Source organism: Cuculus canorus, chromosome 5 (genome assembly GCF_017976375.1).
Source record: "Cuculus canorus isolate bCucCan1 chromosome 5, bCucCan1.pri, whole genome shotgun sequence".
Taxonomy (NCBI): Eukaryota; Metazoa; Chordata; class Aves; order Cuculiformes; family Cuculidae; genus Cuculus; species Cuculus canorus.
The window spans coordinates 6,602,763-6,625,463 of record NC_071405.1 but is presented as its reverse complement, the minus strand read 5'-3'; the positions used below and the strand labels follow the sequence as shown (position 1 = coordinate 6,625,463).

General features: G+C 37.6%; 1 protein-coding gene across 2 annotated transcripts in view; it reads left to right on the top strand.

Annotated features, from left to right (window-relative positions):
* JAG2 (jagged canonical Notch ligand 2) overlaps positions 1 to 22,701 on the top strand; it is a 69,628-nt gene that overhangs the window by 41,334 nt on the left and 5,593 nt on the right. The window contains exons 6-24 of one of the 2 annotated variants that reach the window (XM_054068318.1): positions 3,555 to 3,685; positions 4,062 to 4,181; positions 5,972 to 6,085; positions 7,075 to 7,188; positions 7,761 to 7,874; positions 8,416 to 8,462; positions 8,692 to 8,865; positions 11,177 to 11,327; positions 11,547 to 11,711; positions 12,289 to 12,402; positions 13,687 to 13,800; positions 14,131 to 14,244; positions 15,119 to 15,235; positions 16,152 to 16,179; positions 17,186 to 17,271; positions 19,295 to 19,408; positions 19,590 to 19,705; positions 21,295 to 21,540; positions 21,980 to 22,111. In XM_054068318.1, the coding sequence (XP_053924293.1) occupies positions 3,555 to 3,685; positions 4,062 to 4,181; positions 5,972 to 6,085; positions 7,075 to 7,188; positions 7,761 to 7,874; positions 8,416 to 8,462; positions 8,692 to 8,865; positions 11,177 to 11,327; positions 11,547 to 11,711; positions 12,289 to 12,402; positions 13,687 to 13,800; positions 14,131 to 14,244; positions 15,119 to 15,235; positions 16,152 to 16,179; positions 17,186 to 17,271; positions 19,295 to 19,408; positions 19,590 to 19,705; positions 21,295 to 21,540; positions 21,980 to 22,111 (2,311 nt within the window). The remainder of the gene's footprint in view (positions 1 to 3,554; positions 3,686 to 4,061; positions 4,182 to 5,971; positions 6,086 to 7,074; positions 7,189 to 7,760; positions 7,875 to 8,415; positions 8,463 to 8,691; positions 8,866 to 11,176; positions 11,328 to 11,546; positions 11,712 to 12,288; positions 12,403 to 13,686; positions 13,801 to 14,130; positions 14,245 to 15,118; positions 15,236 to 16,151; positions 16,180 to 17,185; positions 17,272 to 19,294; positions 19,409 to 19,589; positions 19,706 to 21,294; positions 21,541 to 21,979; positions 22,112 to 22,701) is intronic. The other variant, XM_054068319.1, reaches the window with a different exon arrangement.

The window sequence follows — 22,701 nt, the reverse complement described above, 5'->3', positions numbered from 1 at the left end:
GCCCTCCGATTTGGAAATGCTCAATTTAAACTTTAACTTTCACTAAATTATAACACAGACATGCTCAGAAGAAAGTCAAAGACCAGTAGGAGCTTTTTCCTTAATTATAACTCTTCTACAAGAGCCTAGGGGAAGCATAGGTCTTTAGAAAAATCTCTATTGAACTTGACCAGTTTAGCTTTTTTAATAGCTGCAGGAAAAGCAAAAACCCCAATTTTTTTTCCTTTTTCCACCTTCCCCTTCACTCCTTCCTCTGAGTAAAATAGGTATCTTTGAGCTGTGTGTAACAATGGATGCTTTTGTTGCACTCTTTAATAACTGAATTTACTATTTTAAGTACATTGAGATGTACTGTAGAAGACATTTCTTCCCTATCCTGGAATTTAGCCATTTGAAGCCCCACTTGCTTATTGTAATGAAGTATGTGCTATAAGTTGAATTATTGTGGCTTTATCTACTTGTCAATGACAGCAGTATTTTTCCTGCATGGTTGCAGTTTCTCTAATCTCAAGACTGAAATGTTATCTAGAAGCTTTGCTAATGTTAACTCCTGCCACCTCCCCTTCCTCCAGCCTTGTGTTAAAGTTTTTGTTTTCTGCTGCCATCAAACCCTTGTCTTTGGGAAAATGGAAGCTGTGAAGCACAGCTATAGAATTACCAAGATCTTTTCTGCAAGTTCTTGGTTTCAAGCATAACTAGCAATTGTTCTTCTATCCCTATTGCGCTCTGCCTGTGTTAATCCTGACCTGAAGGAACGCTTTGGTCTGGAAGCGGATGCCTGTACTTCAGCCTTCCATCAGGAAGTTACCAAACTGCAACAATCTATTTATGGTAGCTTCTTTTGTACTGTGAATAACCCAGAAAGGGCTAAGATTAAGACGTTTCTGATTTTGTTTTGCATGCGTTTGGTTATAAAGAGGAGTTAGAGCCGATGAAGTCAGCAGAGGGGAAGGACAAAGGAAGTGAAATCTTGATTCTAATAAGAATTTTCTTTGTCCATTGAACAATGGGAATCCTTAAGAATTCTCTAAATTTGGCTTATTATTTATTCAGATGTGAAAAACTTCATATTGCAGAAACTTCCAACAAATTATCCTCAAATGGGGAGGGGGTGGCAGAGAAGAAGTAACTTCAGTCCACCACTACACGCACAAGCAGTTTCCTTCTGGCTTTTGTATCTGTGCCTTTTCTGCTGTTCATAGTGGATTGATAACCTTTTTTCATCCTTGTGTTGTGGCTTGATATTTTTTCTTAGAAATGACAATATGCCTGTTTCTGAATTGATTTCACTTAATTGATCACATATTGGTCTAGAAGTGAGCTGACATCTATGTAAACATTATCTTTTTAGAAGGAAGTGGAATTAAAGCTGCTCTAGCACCTGCTAACGTAGGATGCGACCAGACTTCCTGTTCAAAAGGAAATCCTAATTTACTCTTCCTTGTAAAGTGAAGGCTGATAGGCTTACCGCATAGTAACCTTTTGACTTGTAAACACTGTGTTCCTTTGGACTGCTTTTAGCCTCTAGAAATTATTTCCTTAGAGCTTGGTGGAAACGTTAACAGTAAACTTTGCCTGTGTTCAAGATCATGAAAAAAGCAGCAACCGTTTTCTATTGAACTAATTTTAATGAAATCAAGCGTACCTACAAGCTCAAGTAGGTGCTCAAGATGCCTTGAAATTCTGGAAAGGTGGCTGCATTTTACTTTGCACTTTTTTTTGCAGTGTTAAACAAAGAAACTTGTTATCTGTTGGGTATGGAAAACTAATAGAGTTATTGTGATTTATTTGCTTTGTGATGCAGACTTTCACCCCTTGAAAATGCTTGTCGTATGTGGGTGGGGAGCTGGCTCCAGCTAGGATAGTCATGGTGAATCACTGGCAGTAGTGCCAGTTTTGGCATGGATAGAGATTTGGGTTGAGGCCAGTAAAGTGAGTTGCAGTGCTTTTTTTATTGTTTATTACCAGCCCCTGAAAAGATTTTTCTGTCCTTGAGGAGGAAGGAAGAGATCAAATTTAGCAGGAGCAGTATTTATTTCCTCTTACTGCTAATACAGCAAAAGAAAGCTACTTCTGAAATATGTTATGTTTTCCAGGCTTTTGACAGCCTTGCTTAGATGAGCAATCTGAACCCTCTAGACTAGGTACACAGCCGAGGCTCTCCTTAGGAATCCTGAAACTGTGGGGTTTTGAATGAGGAGCAGATACTGGGTCTAAGAATTCAAAATAGTTCTAGAACTTTGTATAAAGAAAATAATCTTGTAAAGACCTGCATGTAGAGTCCTTCTGCCTATGTAAATAGTAGAAAATTAAGTATTGTGCTGCCAGTGTAACCTGTTCTGTTCCTTTGGGGACTGAGATGGCTTACAGAAACGTGGAAGTGGATTGATTCACAAGGAGCCAAGGCACTTCATTTATACTTATTTTTCTTGTCTTCTCTCGCTACGCCCCAAAGACTTAGGAATTTATTTTCTGCTCTTCTGTGGCGTACAAAGAGTGTTGATAATAGAATGGTGGTGTCAAATCTACCAAAGTATGGTTTCCATTCTAATGCTTGTTTCCCCTATGTGTTAGGGCTCCACTGGCATGCATGTGCCCAGCTCCCCTTCGGTGTGTTTTTATGCATCTCTCTCTCTCACTAGTGTGGTTCTTAAATTGTTTATAAGGAATACTCTTAAAAGAACAGGCAGACTCTTTTTGTTGGCCCCAAAAGAATAAGATTATAATTTATTTTTTATTAAAATGTCTGTGAAATATGCTTTTAAAAAAGTGTTACACTATGTGCTTATTTTAAGGTTCAATCTTCAATGTTTTTCTTGTAGCATAAGCAGTTTCTTTTGTTAGCAGAATTCTGTTACAGATAACAAAGATACAAGGCTCTGAGTCGGTCTAGTGACAAAATTTCAATCCTGTTTAAAGCAAAGGAATAATTGTGGATGTTTTTTTCCCCTGTTGTCTCTCCTCCTTTTTACAAAGAGCACTATAATAGAATAAAACTGTAAAAAAGATTCTCTTGAGACACTGTCTCAACTCGGAAAGCTGCCAGGACAGCTGCGTTTCTGGCTGCCCCGGTCTTTCGAGACTGTGACATTCTGGAACAGACCAGCTAATATCTGCAAAGCTACCTTCATACAACAGTGCTGTTGTATGCTTATGCTTGATGCCATAAGCCAGCAGTCTCCTTTCGAAAAGTAATTCGGCTTTTTTTATAGCAATCACAATTCTTGTACTAATGCAAGGTGATTATGTGAAGATGGAACTTCTTGTGAAAGAACCACTAATTTATGTACAGTTCTCATAATGCATAGTGCTTGATGGCGTTTGTTGCCGTGCTGTGTAACATGGTTGAGTAAGATCAGTTCAACAGGACTAGTATCTCCCTCCTAAACAGGAGAAATAAAGTTTTGATGTTTGTTGCACATTGAACAGTGACCTGGTTTTTGAGAACGGTAAGTGTAGTGTTCTAAATACGTAAGTGTAGTGTTCTAAATACCTGTAATGCTGATAATTAAGCATCATGTTGCTAACTTTTAACATGTGAACTTACATCGTAGGTGTCATTATGGTTGGCAAGGACAGTACTGTGATGAGTGTGTCCGCTACCCAGGCTGTGCACATGGGAGCTGTAATGAGCCATGGCAGTGTAATTGTGAAACCAACTGGGGTGGCCTGCTCTGTAACAAAGGTACTTAACATTAATGTATAGGAAAAATAAGTAAAGTTGCATGAATAACTGATAACTCATTAACCTTTTTTTTCTTGCTAGTGTGCAACTACCCAAATATTTCTGTGCTTAACTCTTTACTGTCAGATTGTGCTTAAATATAAGTATAGGAAGTTTAAGACAAAAGGCTTGGAGTGGTCCTGGCTCTAACTCATACACTTGTCTCTTGCTCATCCTTCCCTCTTCTGTGCATAGTCATGAGATGACAGGTTAGCTAATACAATATGGGGATGGCGCGGGTCAGTGATGTTCAGGCTAGAAAGGCATCTGTGTGCCTGAGTAGAGATTAAATGGTGGTATTTGTGTTCCCTGTGGATTGACACTGTTCTCTGTCCAGATCTGAATTACTGTGGAAATCACCATCCCTGCCTGAACGGTGGAACCTGTATGAATACTGAACCAGATGAGTATCGCTGTGCTTGCCCAGACGGCTACTCTGGAAAGAACTGCGAAATTGGTACTTCTGAATATTGCATGTATCTTCAGAAATCTAAAACTGTTTTGGACATGGCTATGTTCTAGTTAACCAGGTGGCATTTTTTTATATGCTCATTGTTGTTTTGGGTTTTTTTTTGTGAAGTGGAGGGGCTATTTCCTCTTTTCCAAAAGCTCGCTTGGTTTCTGAGATAAGTGTTGAACATGATGGTGTACAACTTGTTCTTTCAACAAAGAACAAGTGGGAATATGGCAGCTCCATGTCTCCTGTCTGGTGTCTTAGGCTGGCTATTAAAAAAAAAAAACCACTTAAGGTAACAGAAATGCTACAACAGTTTCCCTTGGGTTTAGATAAGACTGAGACTATTTCTTCTCTTTGAATTCTTCACTTCCTTAATCTGAATGTGAAATAGGGCTGTAGTCTCGTAGAAATGGGTTGGAGGTGCACCTTTCCCTGTTGCCTTCCTGTCACATTTTCTGGTATTCTGGCTTGCTTGCAAACATGCATCTTCAAGCTGGGGAATAATGGACTCTTCAGATTTAGCTGTGGTGTGGGGGCTTCAGCCAATTTTTTTAGCCACCTGGATGTGTTGATATCCATTTTGATAAACTGAAACATGCATTTTAAGATGGTCTCTTAATAATAAGAGTTTCTTAATGCATTTCAATTAATAATGCAGATGTTAACTGCTACAGAACTGTGCTCAAGCCCCCTGCAGTCTAAACAAAGTTCAGTGTTTTCCCTGCTCCCAGTAGCAAAATAGACAAAAACATTTCAATCATGCTTATGATGAATTATGCCTTCTTGACTGGAGCCTAACTGCTTCCTGTCTCAACCACACTACAAAGATATAGCATATTGCTTTTTTATGTGTATCTGTTTGTGTGCTACACAAAGACCTGTGTAATATTCCTGTACTAGACCAAAATATTCCTGTACTAGATACTATCCTGGTATTTGGAGTCTTTTCTTGACTGTTCTGAGTCTGGAGGTAAAGGGTCAAGTGCGCAATTTCTGTTCTCACCTATTGTTTTAAAGATACGATGTTTGAAGAAAAATGGAAACTTTCAGTTCAGCTTTTTCAGCTGTTGTATTACAGTCGGGTGTTCTGCAGTGACTTTCTTTATTATGATGACTTGTTCAATCTTTTTTTTCTGTTCTTCCCTCTTAGAATTTTGCTATTCTGTTAGTTGTAAGTGTACATGGAAAGAAGCCTGTTTTTTTCTTTCACTTAACTTTTGGCCTTAAGTTCATTAAACTATTATCAGTAGAAGGTTTCGCTTTATCAGGATGTTGATCTTACTTGAACTTCTATGGTTTTACAGTATTAATGATACTATCAAAACTTGAATTTACTTCAGCTAGTAGAATGCAATGCAAATTTTTGGCTAAACTGGATAAGATCTTGTTTTGGCTTGCCCTAACAATTGTGTAAAAGTTCCTTGGCTCTCCCAGTGCAGAGGTAGCAGTAAAGTGAGCTGTATGTTTGAGCTCTATACTGATGGTTAGCTGTAGATTAGTGTATGAGCTGCTTTTTTTAGGTACTGGTACCTAACATCCTAGACAATGTAAATTCAGTTTGCAAACTGTATAACGTCCGTGAAAGATTGTAAAATATAAATGCTAGCAACAATTAGAAAGTGTTGCCTAGTAAGTGGATAGCTTTTCTTCTTTCAAAAAGCTTCCTTGGCACCTCTCCCTTCCCTGTTCTCTTGGTCGCTTTAAATCAGTATGCAATTTCTAACTGTGCAAGTTCTCTTTAATTGATATTGGAAGAGTATTTAGAATTTCGTTCCCTCTTTTCTTCCCAGCGGAGCACGCCTGTGTATCTAATCCCTGTGCTAATGGTGGAATTTGTCATGAAATTTCATCAGGCTTTAAGTGTCACTGCCCATCAGGGTGGAGTGGACCAACGTGTGCTATTGGTGGGTATACATTTACTGATGACTGAACCATTGGGTTGGGCAGGTTCATACAGCTTACTTGATAATGGTGGTCTGTTGGGTATAGAATGTGGTGGTAGTCTTCTGTCTTACCTGTCTTTTAACAGCTATGCATTGAGAAACTCTGAAAAGGTTAATGGTACTGTGTGATATCTGCTTGATGCCATTGAGAGCTATAGGTTATCAAAAGCATAGCTGGACCATATCCAAAGAAATGCCCTGTTGCCAAAGCTTGTAGAACAATTCCTGACTCTTTAGCTGGTCTAAAGCAAAATAAAGAATTTCTTCATTTTTAGGAGATACAAATATGAAATGAAAAGTTGTCCACTTCTTAAAGTAGTAGAAGAATAAACTACTCCTCGATTACTTCCTAGATTTAGGAAGAAATTCTGTATGATGAGAGGGTGGTGGGAAGCTGGCCCAGGTTGCTCAGGGAAGTTGTAGATGCCCCCTCCCTGGAAGTGTTCATGGCCAGATTGGATATAGTGGGAGGTTAAACTAGGGGGAACTAAATAATCTTTAAGATCCCTTCCAACCCAAACCATTCTATAACTCTCTTAAATGCGAAAGTATCTGTTTTGGAAGACTAGGAAGAAGTTGAAATGTATTGTGGACCTATGTAAGTGGTTCACCTGTGATTTGGAACACAGGGTTTCTAGCCATTTTTCAGTAGCAACTGTTGTCAAAAAATACTGACTAAACTTCTGTCATGATTAGGAATGTGATTTTTTTTTTTCAATGAATGTGTTAATCTTTGGCAGATTAATTGCTGTTTGCAGATTAGAGAGGAACTCTGAATTTTTCTATCTTAAAAGTCTGAGCTTTTTAGTAAAAAATAGGTTAGAAGTATCTGTTCTTAAGCTTATTTCTTGTTACGTTCTGTCCCTTCATCTCAAGATAACTTTAAGACAGACAATCGGCTTAAGCCAAATTTTAAACCATGTAATGCTAAGCACACTTTGACTTTCCAGATATTGATGAGTGTGCGTCTAACCCCTGTGCACAAGGAGGGACCTGCATCGATGGTGTTAATTCATTTGAGTGTATATGTCCACAACAGTGGATTGGAGCAACATGCCAGCTTGGTAAGTAGTTACCTCTGAAGTTTTGAAGACCACTGGAGATTATTCCTAAGTGATGAATGACTGTGTAAGCGTGTTTCTGCCATGATTTTTTTATTGAAGAAAACATTGAAGAAGTTTTGGTGTTGGAATCTTAGCTCTTTAGATCTTAAAGTCAGAAGTTTCAGGTGAACCTGTAGCTATTTAAGGCCCAGTTCAAGCATACTTACAATAGTTCTTCTAAAACGCCTGTTAACTTAATCTATTACAAAATACAGCATCGGTGATGGTGTAGCTTCTGCTTCGTGGTGGTAGGACAGTGACTACTATAAGCTTATGGAGGCAAGGAAGGGGTTTGCCATGACTAACACATTACCTTTTTGAGTTTTGGCGAGGGGAAAAGTAACATAATGTGCATGTGCTATTATAGCCAAATGTTCATTAAAACGTGGTGATATGTGAATGGGTTCAGTGCCTTACTGAAGTATAATATGAGCTTCTGATGCTTGGATTGCATGGAAACTTTGCTTGGTGCTATGGTAATGTGTTTCTGGGTTTGTTCTTTATTCTCTTCTTTCTTTTATCTTCTTTCACAGATGCTAATGAGTGTGAGGGGAAACCCTGTGTTAATGCTTACTCTTGCAAAAATCTCATTGGTGGATATTACTGTGACTGCATTCCAGGATGGACAGGAGTAAATTGTCATATCAGTTAGTATTTCTTTAGTATGTATGTTGACCATAGGATGATTTATTCTTTCAAACAAGGTTTTATGATGAAACATAGTACACATACTTTTAAAGAAAAAAATACCTGTTGTCAGAATTTTTCTAACTTCCAGCAGTGTAAATTGAAAATCCTGTTTGAAAACTTATTTAGACAATGTAATTGGTGTTAAAATGAGCTTAGATATGCACTTATGTAACTCTAATAAATCTCTCCTTATTTGCTCTTCCCTGATCCTGAACTATATCATGTACTGCTTAAATTTAAAATACCTTTTAGCTAAAACATTCAATATGAAATTAGCTAAGAGCATTTAATTTAATTTCTATTATGCTGTAATAGAAATAGAAAATAATGTATTATGTAATTCTTAAAATAAGTATATCTTGAGACATAAAGCTTTCCATTGAAACATCTAGAAAAATCCTTTCTGAAAATTGTTAGTTCTCACTTTTTATGCTAGACCTGTGCTTTACAACTTAGTCTTCAGTAGAAATTGTAATGCTCTGCATATTTTATCTGTAGATATTAATGACTGTCATGGACAATGTCAACATGGAGGGACTTGTAAGGTAACTTTTGTTTATTACACTCCATCTTGAAAATAAATATTGTTCTGGCTAGTTATGAATTCTGTAGTTTGGAATTACAGGTTGGTTAAATATTAAGTGTAATGTTGCACCTGCAGATTCTACCACAGTTACATAAAATAATTCTGTGTGGTGCTACTTGAATTTTTGTGCGCAAGTTTTATCAATAAACTAATCTTTCTCCTTTTACTCCCCCCGCACCTCTGTGAAGGATGAAGTGAATGGTTACCATTGCTTATGCCCTCGTGGTTTCACAGGAAAAAACTGTGAGATAGAAACAAATGAGTGTGAAAGCAATCCCTGCCAAAACGGAGGCCGTTGCAAAGACCTGGTGAATGGATTCAGTTGCCTGTGTCCACAGGGCTTCTCGGGAGCCTTCTGTGAGGTGAGGGCAGTGGTGACACTACTGCAGTACTTCTTATGGACTGAATTCTTGAAAGGCACATCTCCATGTTTAAAGGGGAGTAACCTAAGGCCAAAGTATTACTGACTAATGTAGTTGTTACTTGACACTCTGAATGAGCAAGTCTGTTGTGTGGTGCTGTCATAGTGGCTGTAATAGTTGAATCTGCAGCCTGATAAACTGCAAGTTGTTGCACATCATGGACATCGGCTCTCCTATATGTTTAAAAGTTTCAAGTATTCCTTAAGTTTGAAATACTTTTCTTGCAGTTTCCAGGACCTTTGTGCTTTTGTTACACTGCAGTATTTTATGTCTTCATCCTAATAATTCTGAAGTGCATAATTGAATTACGTTTCAAGTAAACCTACTGCTGTTTGTAGAAGTATCCACATAATTAAAGGCAGGCAGATTCACAAGTACTGGCTCTTGAAACTGTTTCACGTCATTTTATGAACGCATAGTTCAAGCACTTAAATAATGATTCAGATCTGAAATATTGAAGTCCAAATGATGTATCGTGAAGTACTTTATGAATTAAAGGTCTGCCTCTTTCTAGGAAGGGCATTAGTCTTTCCTCAATGTAAAATTATATTGCCCTAAGAATGTACTCTCTAGCTTTCACTGAGAGCCAAATTAAGTGTTACAGTAAGCAAGACAGTGTCAATGGGAGGCACTGGAGTAAAATTTTGTTGGGTTTGCTCCAAAATTTTTTGTGTAGGACATTGGAGTGATCCCTCTTAAGTGCTGAAGTAATTTTATTCTGTACTATAGGCATTGTCAAGGAAACAATGCCCTCCTTTTATTTGAAATTAAAAAGGGTTGCAGATACTGAGCAGCTTAATAAAAATGGTGCAGTACCTAATAGCTCATGTACCATTTCTACATAAGGGTCATAGCTCGAGTGCTCTACTCTTAGATGATTCATACCATACTGTGTAATTGAAGTTTTAGCAAATCTCTTTGAATAATAGGGGGGAGTTGGCTGCTTGCCTTGTGTGTTGCAGGAAATATCTACCATTGATTCCAGATGCTAAAGTACCAGCTACTGAACTTGCACTGGGAAGGGGAAATTTACACTAATGGAAGGAAACAAATGGAGACATCTGATAGAGGAGATCTGAGAATCTTTGTCAGACCTTTGCTGTTTTCTGTAGTTTGCTTTGAATGCTCTATATGAGAGCATGAAACAGCTTGCAGAAAATCTCTCTGCAGCTGGGATTGGATGTGTTCCTCTTAATTAAATACTGAACATCATTTACATTCCTTCTGTTTTAGTCAGCTTTTTTTTTTTCTCCTTTTTAGCTGCAGAACTACTAAAAATAGTGACCAAATCCACTATCAGACTTGATTTTTGAATCTGTAATGTTGAGAAAGCTATCTTTCTCACAAGAGAGATGTGAAGAGGGAATAATGCACTTGAGGGGAAGAAAGCAACCCTTAAGAATAACATTTTGAAAGAAAGATACTGTGGTGTAACAATATCTCTTTTGAGGCCACTTTGTGGATTTTTGAGGCCAATTTGGGGCATCACCAGTCAGTGATCTTGTGTGTCAATCTGACGTAGGAGAAGCAGAATTGTTTTGCTGCAGCAATTTCGCTGTGGGTAAAGGTTATATTATGAAAGCTAGGTTTAGATTTTGCTTTTTGAATCTGATGGTAAGAAGTGTTCAAAATGTACCTAATATTTCTGTGTGCAAGTTGATGTGGTTTGTTAAGAATAAGACCTTGAGCAGGTTGAGTCTACCTAGACCTACTCTGAGCTTATGGTTGGAGTAGCTGATGTCTGGAGGTCCCTTCCAAGTGGTCGTTCTGCAGTAAATTCTGTGTTAATTGAGATGGAAAGCAAAGTTGCACTAGAGAATAGGAATTTTTTTTTTAAAAGTCTTGCAGATGCAAAGTTGACAAGTGCACTGGTATTTAATTTGCATTATACCACTTAGTATGTGGGTGTGCAGGACAGAAGAGACTTTTAAGAATCCAGAACAGTCACAGTAAGATGTCTTTTAATGACTTGTGCTTTGCTAACAATGATATTGCAAATGTGCTTATTCAGCCTCCTGCGAATGAATATCTTTTTAGTGCATCAGAAATGCTTTGTATTAAGATTGACTAAAGAAACCTGTAGTCTTTTTGTGTTGCAGGATGGAATGCAATATATATATATATGATTCATAAACCTCATTAAAATTTCAGGCTCCTTGTCAATTAGCTTTGTCTATGTCTTTGGCAGCACAGATAATGCTGCTTGCTCTTGGGAATTAAAGCAGCTGCTAATAACTGTGGTGTCTTACAGATGGATATTGATTTCTGTGAACCTAACCCTTGCCAGAATGGGGCTAAATGCTACGATCTGGGAGGAGATTATTACTGTGCGTGTCCTGATGACTATGATGGAAAGAATTGTTCTCATCTCAAGGACCACTGCAAGAACAACTCTTGTAAAGGTACATGCTATGATTATTACTACAGAAGCTGATATTAACCTGTTGGTGGTACATTTAAAACAATCCCAAAAGTAGTATTTCTGGGAATAGCACAATGTGCAGAAACATTTTTAGTATACTTATTTGGATTTTTTGAAATAAGGGAGATAGCAATAAGAGATATTTGTAGCAGTCCTTATTTATAAAGGGATGAAGACTATTATACACTTCTCATTCTAGTGATAGACAGCTGTACAATTGAAGTCTTCTCCAATGCTACCCAAGAAGGGATCCGTTTCATTTCATCCAATGTATGTGGGCCTCATGGACGATGTATTAGTCAGCCAGGAGGGAACTTCACTTGTGCCTGTGAAAGAGGTTTTACTGGAATATACTGTCACGAAAGTAAGTACAATTTTCTTGTAAATTATTGTGCTTCTCTAAAACTTAGTTTTTGGTATAAAGCATTGCAACGTAAAATGTTTAGATTTTAATGAAGTTGCATAGAGTGCTGTTTCAGGTGTACTGCTTGAAATCTAGTTTCTTCTGGTAATGGTTGTCTGTTTGTAGTGGTTCAGACTTTCTCTATAAAAGAAAACTGGCTTTTAGCCCAACTTCAGTGTGAATGTGTCTGTGCCTACTACTGACAGGCTTACAGGAAGCTATGGATTTTTCCACCATGGGGCTGATAAAGAAGGCACAGACACACTGACAAGCACAACTTAGGAGCATGTGTACTGCTGGTTTTTTGAATACCTGGATATTTTTGCCAGGTAAACTTAATGCTCTGGTTTGATTTTCTACATGAGAGAGAATACATAGAGAGACCTTCCCAGGCTTGAAAACAGAAGCTTGAGCTGGTTTTGTGCATATACAAATGACGAATGACTTTGTGTTGCTTTTCCTAGAGGCAGAAGCATAGATCACACTTCTAGGTAAGTGAAAACATCCTTGAGCAATAATTGTTGACCTTTTGTTGTAGATATCAATGATTGTCTTGGGAAACCTTGCAAGAATGGTGGGACGTGCATTGATGAAGTTGATTCATTTAGATGTTTCTGCTCCAGTGGCTGGGAAGGAGAATTGTGTGACACAAGTGAGTTCTGCTAAGCGTTTCAGTGTTGAATATGACAGCTTTGCTGTAAGTTAGTGGTGGTTGGTATGTGGTTAATAATAATGGGGTAGTTCCTCTGTTCCAGAATTACCTTCTACCCAGTATTGTTTGCAAAAGTATTTCCAAGAATATTTTTGGGTAGCGGCTCTAAAATGCCAAATTTCTTTAATAGGACCATAATCTGATACAGCACAGGATATATCTCGGAAGGAGAGAACTCTTTTCTCCTGGGAGAGTCAAATTGGATATGACCAAGCATATGTATTTCTGATTGCTTACTTAGTACAGAAGTTTCTCTTACTAATCTACTCATCCATAGGTGTTTCCAAACTTGAAAAGCTTTCTGGCTTTAGGCCAGTGCAAGCTATAGTGTCCTTCTACCTTACTGAAAGAATTCATAGATCTGGTATATATTCCTTTAGTAAGAAAAGAACCGCTGAAGCCCTAGTTTCTACTCAGTGTTTTGTGTTCTGGTTTCAGTGGGAGCATGCCTTTAGTCTTGCTGCTGTTGTTTGAGAGATATTGGGCCTTAATCGAGAGAATAGTGTATAAGGCCAGTTCACGGTGAAGCTTGCTCAGAGGAAACTGCAGTTGTTTCTTTTTCTGCTTTAAATGAACCACCTCTCCTAAAATGTAACAGCAAGGACTTGCTGAGACTTACTACAGGATGTTCACCAATTGAGATGTGAAACAAAGACTGAGAAGCTACTGGCAGCTATTGCTGTGAAAAGAGCTTTTCATGTGTTCTTGGTAAAGTTCAGCCTGGAATAATTGTGTTCTTCCTATTAAAATGTCTGTCTCAAGTGAAAAGAGCTTTCTCTAAAATTCATGTATGCTCAATTTGTGTGTGCGCACACACACATATGTATGTTTATGTATGGATAAGCTATTTAATAGCCTTAATTCTGTATTTTGAAATATAAAGCAGAAAAGGGAGCCTTAACTGTCACATGCTGATGTCCTGGGATGGGACTCCTTTTCAGGACATTGTGATCTCAACCAGAAAGTTTTCCAGCAAACAGCTGTATCCTGAATTTCAGAGGAAGATGCAGCTACTCTGCTCTACTTAGCAGCCATACGGAATGATACTTTTAAGCTGTCAAAATATTTCGTAATTCCTTGCTCACATAAAGACAACACCATAACAATTAGGAATGCTGTCTTCACTATTTATTTCCTTTATAATTTAAATGCTTAAATATAAGCATTTTAGACTTTCATGTCCTTGACTAGGCTAGATGATCTGATTTGAATAACTTTTTCTAGATTTCAATGACTGTTCTCCTAACCCGTGTCACAACGGTGGACGATGCATTGATTTGGTAAATGACTTCTATTGTGAATGTAAGAATGACTGGAAAGGCAAAACTTGCCATTCACGTAAGTGTTTCTTTTGTTTGATATTTAGTTTACCCAAAGATTTATTTTCTTTCTTCTCGTGAGACTAGAATTCCTGAAATTTAAAATAAAACAATTGTAGTGAAATAGTAGGCATATTTTTTATTACTGCTTTCAGTTTCCCAGCAACAAAAGGGAACATTTAAAAAATATATTCCCTTATGTTGTGAGGGAATACGGCAAGTGGAACTAAGCTTTTCTAGTACTGTGTCATTTAAATATGAAGTGTCTTTAAAAGTAATTTTGTGATTAAAAATTACCTGGTCTTAAAATTCAGCAAGACCAATTAAATTGTTTTATTGTGATGTACAGGTGAATACCAATGTGATGCGAATACTTGTAGCAATGGTGGAACATGCTATGATGATGGAGATACATTCCGCTGTTCATGTCCTCCAGGATGGATGGGAAGTACTTGCAACATTGGTAAGCTTTTTGAATCGTCTACAGATAAAGCCAGAAGTAATAGAGAACTGTATAAATAATACTTAACCATTTAAGAAAGAGGCACACTGTTCTTCTAGCTGTAATTTCTTCCACTCACCTGACACGATTCAGTTTTTTAGGAAGCTGTTCTCCGCAGGCTGCTTGCATGATCTTTTACATAGCTTCTCCAAAGCAGGTTTTGAGTGCTTGGACTTGTCTTGACTTCTCTAGTAGTCTTTAGATACTGAAGTTTTTCTTAGGAGCTTAGTGTCCCCTACTTTGCTTGAAGGCTCATAATGTGTATAAGTTTGTGATCAAGAGGCACACGAGCAGGTGTACTTGAAAATTGAGATTAAACTATTCTTCCTAGGGGAATTTCAGGGTTGCTGCATGCTATAGGAAACTACTCTTGATCTTTTTGGAGATCCACTGTAGTTTTCATGGTATGTTTTTCTTAATATCAAACTTCCATTAGGACCAAGAAGTTAGGTGACGGTAGCTTAGTATGCTTTTTATTTTTAGATGGAATGTTATTTAATCAAAATCTGAACTTTAAATACTAGTATTTTACTCTGAAGTACACCTTGTGACCTAAACCAAAATAGGAATTTAGAAGTAATTGATGGATGCTTGCACAGATGGGGGGGAAAAATAGATAAGTTTTTCTGAAACTTCATGGCTCAACAATTGAATTGGGATGATATTGAAAGAAGGTGAGAGATTATCATGCAATAAGACTATTTTTGGAGTCTTTTGACAATCTTTTAAGTCTTGAACTCTTGACTTAAATGCTGTTTGGGATTGTGATATTGTCATTTCCAGATGGTAGATATTTTTGGTTTCTGTGCTAAACAGACTTTTTCTGTTTTCAAAGCTAAAAACAGCAGCTGTATTCCAAACCCTTGCATGAATGGTGGAACATGTGTTGGCAGTGGAGATTCCTTTTCTTGCATCTGCAAAGAAGGATGGGAAGGACGTACATGCACACAGAGTAAGGCTTTTCTCCTTTCTTCTTCTGCATTCCCCTGGGACATTAGGAGTGTCTGGCACGGGGCTGTTAACTGAAAACAAAGCGAGTTTACGGAGTTCATGTGCCAAAAACATATGAATCATTCAGAGTGGGAGGTAGGTAAAGAAGGTGATGCTTGAGTAATGAATGAAGAACTTGCCATGCTTCTTTTTGCACCTGGTCTCTGCAAAAAATAAGACTTCTAGCCTTCTGTAGAAATATAATTTTGGGCAACATGTGCAAAGCAAAAAAATCCTTGGTAATAAGAGGCATGTATAAAGGCAGGCAATAGCGTATATTCCATCATTTTCTTTGAGGATAGGCATTAACTACTTTGACATACCAATACAACAAATGGCTTAGGCGGAGTAAAGCCTGCAACTCTCATTCTACTGTGAAATTACTGTTGTATTGATGTATGCACTAATTAGCTGCTTTAAAGCTGATACTGGTGGTATAAATGCTAACAAATAGTTCAAAGCAGTTATAAGGGGAATGCTTTATTTAAGAAATCTGGGTAGTTGAATGTATACATATGAAGTGCCAAAGCAGTAGTAATCCTCTGGAAAGCTTTTAGAGCCTGGGTTGTGTTATCTACCATCAATACCCTGATTATTTCTATATGTTTCCCTTATTCTGCATATCAGTCTGTACTTGATATATCAAAACACACTGCGGTTGTAAAATTTCCCTTTTGTCAGTCTGTTCATAAGATTTAAGGTATTTCCTTGGTGTCCTAAGTCTAATCGAGCTTTCTTTGCAAGTGTGGAAGAAAATGTTCGATTCTGTTATTATTTTTCTTTGCTTTCATTATCAAATGTAGTGTCTCTTGAACTATAATATGTTAGAAAAAAGTGCCACAAGTTACACTAGTCTGCTTTTCTTCTTTTTTTTATAGATACCAATGACTGCAACCCTCATCCATGGTAAGTATGTGAATTCCAATTTCTTACCTATTGTGAAAAGAAGTCAACATAGTAATATGGATTTCCATTCGAGATTAGAACTAATTCTGCCCTCAAATAATTGAAGCCAGCCTATGTAGAAATCGGAAAACAATTTTTGCCATGCCTTATCAACATGGTTAACAAAGACCACAAAACAAACCTGAGTAGATTCATATATGAACAGATAAAAATATTTTAGTGTAGTCTTCGTGCCAAAACTGGCTAATGAGTTACAGATATGAAATGTATTGGACTTGATAACATTCAAGCATTTTAGAATAAAAAATGAGAAATCGGAGCCTGTTAGCTTACGACAAATAGTTTTAGATAATATAAGAATGTCCTGTTAGATCAAATATGATATATGTGTGTTTGAAAGGCAAGATTAATTTTTTTAGAAGACATAGTGGCAGTATTTTAAATAGAGGTTGATATTTAGGGTTGAAGGGGAAAAAATGCTTCTATGTGGGTGAAGCAAATCGTCTACCCTTTTCTTCTTCTTTTCTTCTGCAATAAACCTGTACTTTGATATTAAAAAACAACCACCTTGCAAAAGCTTGGGCTTTCACTCTACGTTTTACAGTGCTGCTTTATCTCGTTGAGTTCTGTTGATTTATTTCCCCACGCATGCACACACTTCTGTAGGATGCTGCTTTTTTAATAGGTGACTTGCTAAGCAATATTGTTTATCTAACAGTATGCTTTCTCTGATGGGAATCGATCATCCCCCTAAAAAGCTGTAGAAGGTTGAATTAACAGAGTTTTAATTGGAGACCAATGAAACAATATAGGTGGCTTAAGTAGACTTGTATTATGAATTAGCAGGGTCTTCTTAATCCTGCATTGTTGAATAGTGAGAAAGTATCGTGAATGGGGACAACAGAAATTTACATTTGAACGTGCATTAGAGCTATGGATTTTGCTCATCTTTAGTGAATCTATTGTGAGAACGCTTGGTGCCATAATAGGTTTATTATTTTTACAGTTACAATGGAGGCATCTGTGTTGATGGTGTGAATTGGTTTCGATGTGAGTGTGCACCTGGCTTTGCTGGTCCTGATTGCAGAATTAGTAAGTACCTGTGTGGATAAAGATCTGGAAGGTTGTACCATTTTGACACACAAATCAGAAAGAACACCCTGTGACCCTTTTTGCATTAGGATAGCTGAATTCCAAATAAAGCAGAAGCCACCTGACAGTCAGTCAGGTACCAAAACCTTATAAATAATGGCAACTTACGTTCCTCTCCATTTCATTAAACAAAACTGAAATGAGTTGGGTTAAATTATACTCAAAGACTTGGACATTTCTGAAGGCTCTGGGGCGCTACCTTCATGGAAGCTTATTAAGTAGTTCTCTTGATAAGCAACTTTTTGTTAAAGATTGTGTATCAATAGGTGCTTAACATTAGAAACCAAAATCCACTGAGACATGGCAAAAGAAAACAAAAGCATCAGGAATGTAGTCTTGACATGCGAATAACAGAAGTATTTTTTTAATGGAATGTTACTGTTTTACTTGAATGTGATAAAAACTTTACTTCTACCCTATTTTATTTCTCCCGCTTTGGAAAATCAGACTTTCAATCTTCAGTAGCCTGAAGGCAGTTGGGCTTGGTTCTTTCACTCCATAAGTATGGTGGTGTGATTTCAAGTTGAGATTTCATCCTCATTCTGGTAGATAGTATATGAGCCAATACCTCTAGTCGGAGAGTCACTGTAGCACTTGTGGTAGCATCAGCTTTTAGTGATCTCTGGTTATTGAACCGAGGTGGCTGATAATCACGTATATAGATATAGACATGTGGTGAGAGAGACTGAATTATCCTTTTCCAGACAAGAAATGTAGAGAGGACTAGTTGTAGTCAAAGACAAATACTGTGCCTTTTTTTTTTCCTTAAGTAGACTGGTATAGACAAAGGGAGTAGCTCTGACAAAAATCCCTTTTATGGGACTCCAATAACAAAAACACGGTTAACAGTCAGTATTTTCAGCATACAGAGGCTGGAGATTCTTAAACCAAGATAGCTTGAAGAGAAGATGAGAGCAGTTAAGCCCTATAGTAGTTTGGATACTTCTGTCTTTGAATAAAACTTCATCTTCAAGTGGTTCTGAAAGAAGCTAGAGTAGAACAGAAAGCCCTTCTGCATCCAGTTGGTATTTTCTGTTGCCTATGTGGGTAACAGTCTTGCTTCTACCGTTTATCGTGTTCACTTTCGAAGTCCAGTCCTTTAAGCACAGAAGATGAGCTGATAGAGAGCATCAGTCTAGAATGTGGTGTTTAAATAGTTCTTCTGAGAGGCTAGAGTAGGCATTCGTTTCCAATAGAAGGAAACCTTTTGAAAGAATCTTTGAAAGAGAATGGTTATGGTTGAAAATAAAGCAGTTGATGCCTGTGTCTCATGACCTGACCAGCTGGTTTCTACTGCCTGTGGCAGACTGTTACGTCGATGAGTATTATGTATGTATTATGCTGCCTACCTTTTTATATACATATATGGCTGATCCTCTGAAACTTTGAAGGTTGCTTCTGTAAGAGGATTTTGTGCAAAGTGTGTCCTAAATTAATCTAATCATTATTTCAAGGTGATGAAGAAAAGTTACATCAAATGTCTGTTACAAACTAAACTGTTATTCTTCTTCATTATGATGAATTGTATTGCAGTAAGTCAGTTTTCTTGAGCGCTTTTGAGCCAATTCATTGTTTGGTTCTTGCACTGTGATAACTTCCTGAAAGCATGCGCTTTCCTAGGAAGCCTAAATGTCAGAAATTAGTGCCAGAACAGGATGTGGAACTTCAGGTCTATAGCTGAATGTGCAGAAGACATTTAGCACCTTCAGCTGTCCAACACTTCTGCTCTGAGATGAGTCAGCACATGACTGCTACTCTGATCAACAGAATTTCAGTTAATTATGAGAAATCTGTTAGAGGTTACTGCTGAAATGGTAGAACTATCCAATTAGGAGATTAATTCCAAAGCCAAGCTATCCTTTGCTTGTTAGAAAAGCAGATATGGTTCAGGCTACAACTCAGTAAGTGTTTAATTACAATGTTACATGTTTCTGCCATTGAGATTTACCTATTTTCTTTCTAGATATTGATGAATGCCAGTCTTCCCCGTGTGGATATGGTGCCACTTGTATAGATGAAATAAATGGATACCGATGCACTTGTCCTCCTGGAAGAATTGGTCCTAGGTGCCAAGAAGGTATTTCTATATCTATCAAACTTTTCTCAAGAAACAATAGAGTACAGTGTAGCCAGTATAGAGTTTCTGTACCGTAGTCTGGTGCATAAGGAATAAGAGATGGTAGTTTTTTGATTTAAATTTTTATAGATTCAGTTACTTGAAGAGGTGAAGTGTCGGTGTGCTTTTTTTTTTTTCATAGTGATTGGAATTGGAAAGCCTTGCTGGCTTAAAGGAATGACCTTTCTCCATGGCAGCAGGTGGGATCAAGAATGCAACAACTGCCACTGTTTGGATGGCCGCATTGACTGCACCAAGGTAGGCATTTAGACCTATTTTCTTAAATCTTTCTGGCTGAAACAAACTTGATAGTCTTCATACACAGGTCAGTTGTTGGTTTTCTTTACAACTAGGCTCTTGCATGGGTCTATCCCAAACTGCCTATGTTTGGGGGGGGGGGGGAAGAAAAAAACAGTCTAATTACTTCCTGTAAAAATACTTATGGGATTGTCTTTATAATTGTAAGCTGCTCTCTACCTGCTAGAACAAGCTTGCTGGGAGCAGACAGGGCACTTTTTGCAGAAAAGGAAATAGGAACTGAAATAGAATAATAATACTCAAAAGGATAAATAATTTGCTGCCAAAGTTTTGCAAGCACAGTTTTAGAGCTCCTGATTTTGTGAAATGCTCATTCCAAGGTAAAAGGACATGTAGAAAGAAAACTTTATTCAGTGGGTAAAAATTGCCTTTGTATTGGCCTTCAATATGCTTATGAATTGGCAGATTGCAACCTTAGTGTATTTATAATGGACTATATTCTGGTGGTGTGTATATATATATATATATATGGTGACTATATTCTTAGAAAAATTAAGACTAGCCTAAATGCGTTTCTCGGTGGATTTGTGGTACATGTGCACCTTTACCTCACAGCTGGAAAGAGACAGATCGGTGTTGTTTACAAGTTGTTGGGCTAAGTGGGTGGCTGCAGATGAGCACTAATAACACCTACAGCATTGTCTTACATGGCAGTCTCCCATGTTTCACAAGAAGTATCTGTTTAAAAAATCTCTGGGTCTTACTAATCTATCCAGCCTTAATCTTGCTTGGGTGTGCACTGTAGGCAAACTAGTAACTAAGTCTTGTGCTCAGTGATTTAGAAATGCTTTTTTTTAGACCTTATATAATGTTGTGATTTCAAGTTTGAGACTTCTTTAGAAAATAACGGTGCATGATGGTAACTGGAATCACAAATGGTGGTGTAGTAAATGCAACTCATCCATGTGTGGTGTTTGGTTCTTTCGCTTTCTTGCTGATAACTGGTGCTTTAAGAAATCTGTACATTCGTAAACCCTTAGCTGTGTAGAATCTTAAAGGGTATAACATGAACTGGAGCTGTGTTTGGAAGCTCACTGCACCTCAGTGACTTTGGGTGTACTAGTGTACTGTTTTCTTTTTGGGAGAGTGATTGAGGTCACGGTGCTTATCAACAATGTGTAATAGCTATTAACATCTGGGAATTTATTCTCAGTATAAATATTGAAGAGATATTAATGCTTGTGGAGACATTTCTAGATTATAGAAGCCTAGATGTCTAATTTAGTTTAAACTAAATCCTTGAACCTCTGTATAACTCAGTTATGTGGGACAAATCTGTAATCCTCTGAGGAGATATGCCTAGTTGCTGGTGTCTCAGGTAATCTTTGCCCAGGTTTTACTGTTCTGTCTGTACAAAATGTCCTTGTTTTGTGGAAAAGCAGCTCCATCCGCTAGTAGAAGTACAGCAGTATCCACATACGTGGGTTTTGCAGTCAGTAGATCACAGCCATCTTAAGTTAATTGCTTATTTTGATTTCATGCATAGAAGCAATTAATTGTAACGGTACTTTGTTCTTCTTAATTTCTAGGTGTGGTGTGGTAAAAAACCTTGTTTGTTACACAGACACTGGCATAATTCAAATAATCAGTGTCCCATGGGACAAGAATGCCAGGAGAAGTATATGAAATGTTTTCAGCCGCCATGCATGGACTGGGGAGAATGCAGTGCCTCTGAACCTCTGCCTGCCAACATCAAGTGTCTGCCTAACTCTGGATACTTGGACAATGACTGTGCTAGAATTACTTTAATTTTTAACGGAGACAAAGTCCCTCAGGTGAGAACAGAATTATGAATGAAATATTTCAGTATATGTAGCAATATATTCCATGTTAGAGCATGGAAGATTAATGTTTCTAATATAACACCTTACTATCATAAATTCGAAAAAATTATTAGACTCCTCTGTTGTGCTTTGTCTAAAGGATGAGGCCAAATTAGAGTTTGTAATGAATATTTCTCTTCTTTAAATCTTGAATAAATATATTATTTCTTACCTTTTGTGATGGGCTTAGATTGCACTAGGATAGTCATGTAAGCTCAGTTTCTCACCCTTAATTCCAAAGTCTTGTCTTTTGCTTTTCTGTCCTTTCTTCTTGCTCTCTTTGCTGCCTTTATCAGATCTCAGTAACTGCAAAAAAAGCACTGAAGATGTTTATTTTTATGTACTGTTTTCTACTTGAACTAAAGTCGTACGATCTCTCTTGTTCTAACAGGGCACTACAACTGAACATATCTGTTCTGAAATTCGGTATTTGCCAGCTACTAGGACTGTTTCTAGGGACAGAACTCTGATAATATTATGTGATCTGTCTTACTCAACGGAGAATGCGGTGGAAGTTGCTATTGTAAGTATTACACATGTATTAATATACATAGTAAAATGTTATCTTATTAGTTGGAAATGGGAAAGAGGTGGTTTAAGCTTATTTCACTTGACTGCAGGTACTGCAGTCTGTGGCTTAGTCTGACTGCAAAGCAATTTTATGATCTCATAATTTCCTGTAATGGTAGGTAGCTGAAACTTCAGGTTTCATTAATGACAGTAGGCTACCACAATCTCCTGATAAATTACTCTGAAGACTAATGTAGCCCAAATTGGTGAACAGGTGCCTACCTGTTCTGTCAGAAATCCTGGGCTGTTGACCTTCTCAGTAAGGCGATATGACTGCAGGTGGCTGGATTGGATCTTGTCGCTGTAAAGCAGTTTCTGCTGTACATTTAGGCTATGGCTGTTTTAGGATGTTCACTAAATATTCATAACTGATAAGTGGAAGAAGGTACAAGTTGAGCAGATGAAAGTAACTGTTGTTCTGTTGTGCTAATGATTTGCTGTGTAGGCATTTACAGCTCAATAGCTCAATGCCTGTGTATTGTTTAGTTTCCAAGTAAAAGGTTAATTTTCATAGTAAGGTGTTTATCCTGGCAGAAGCTTGGT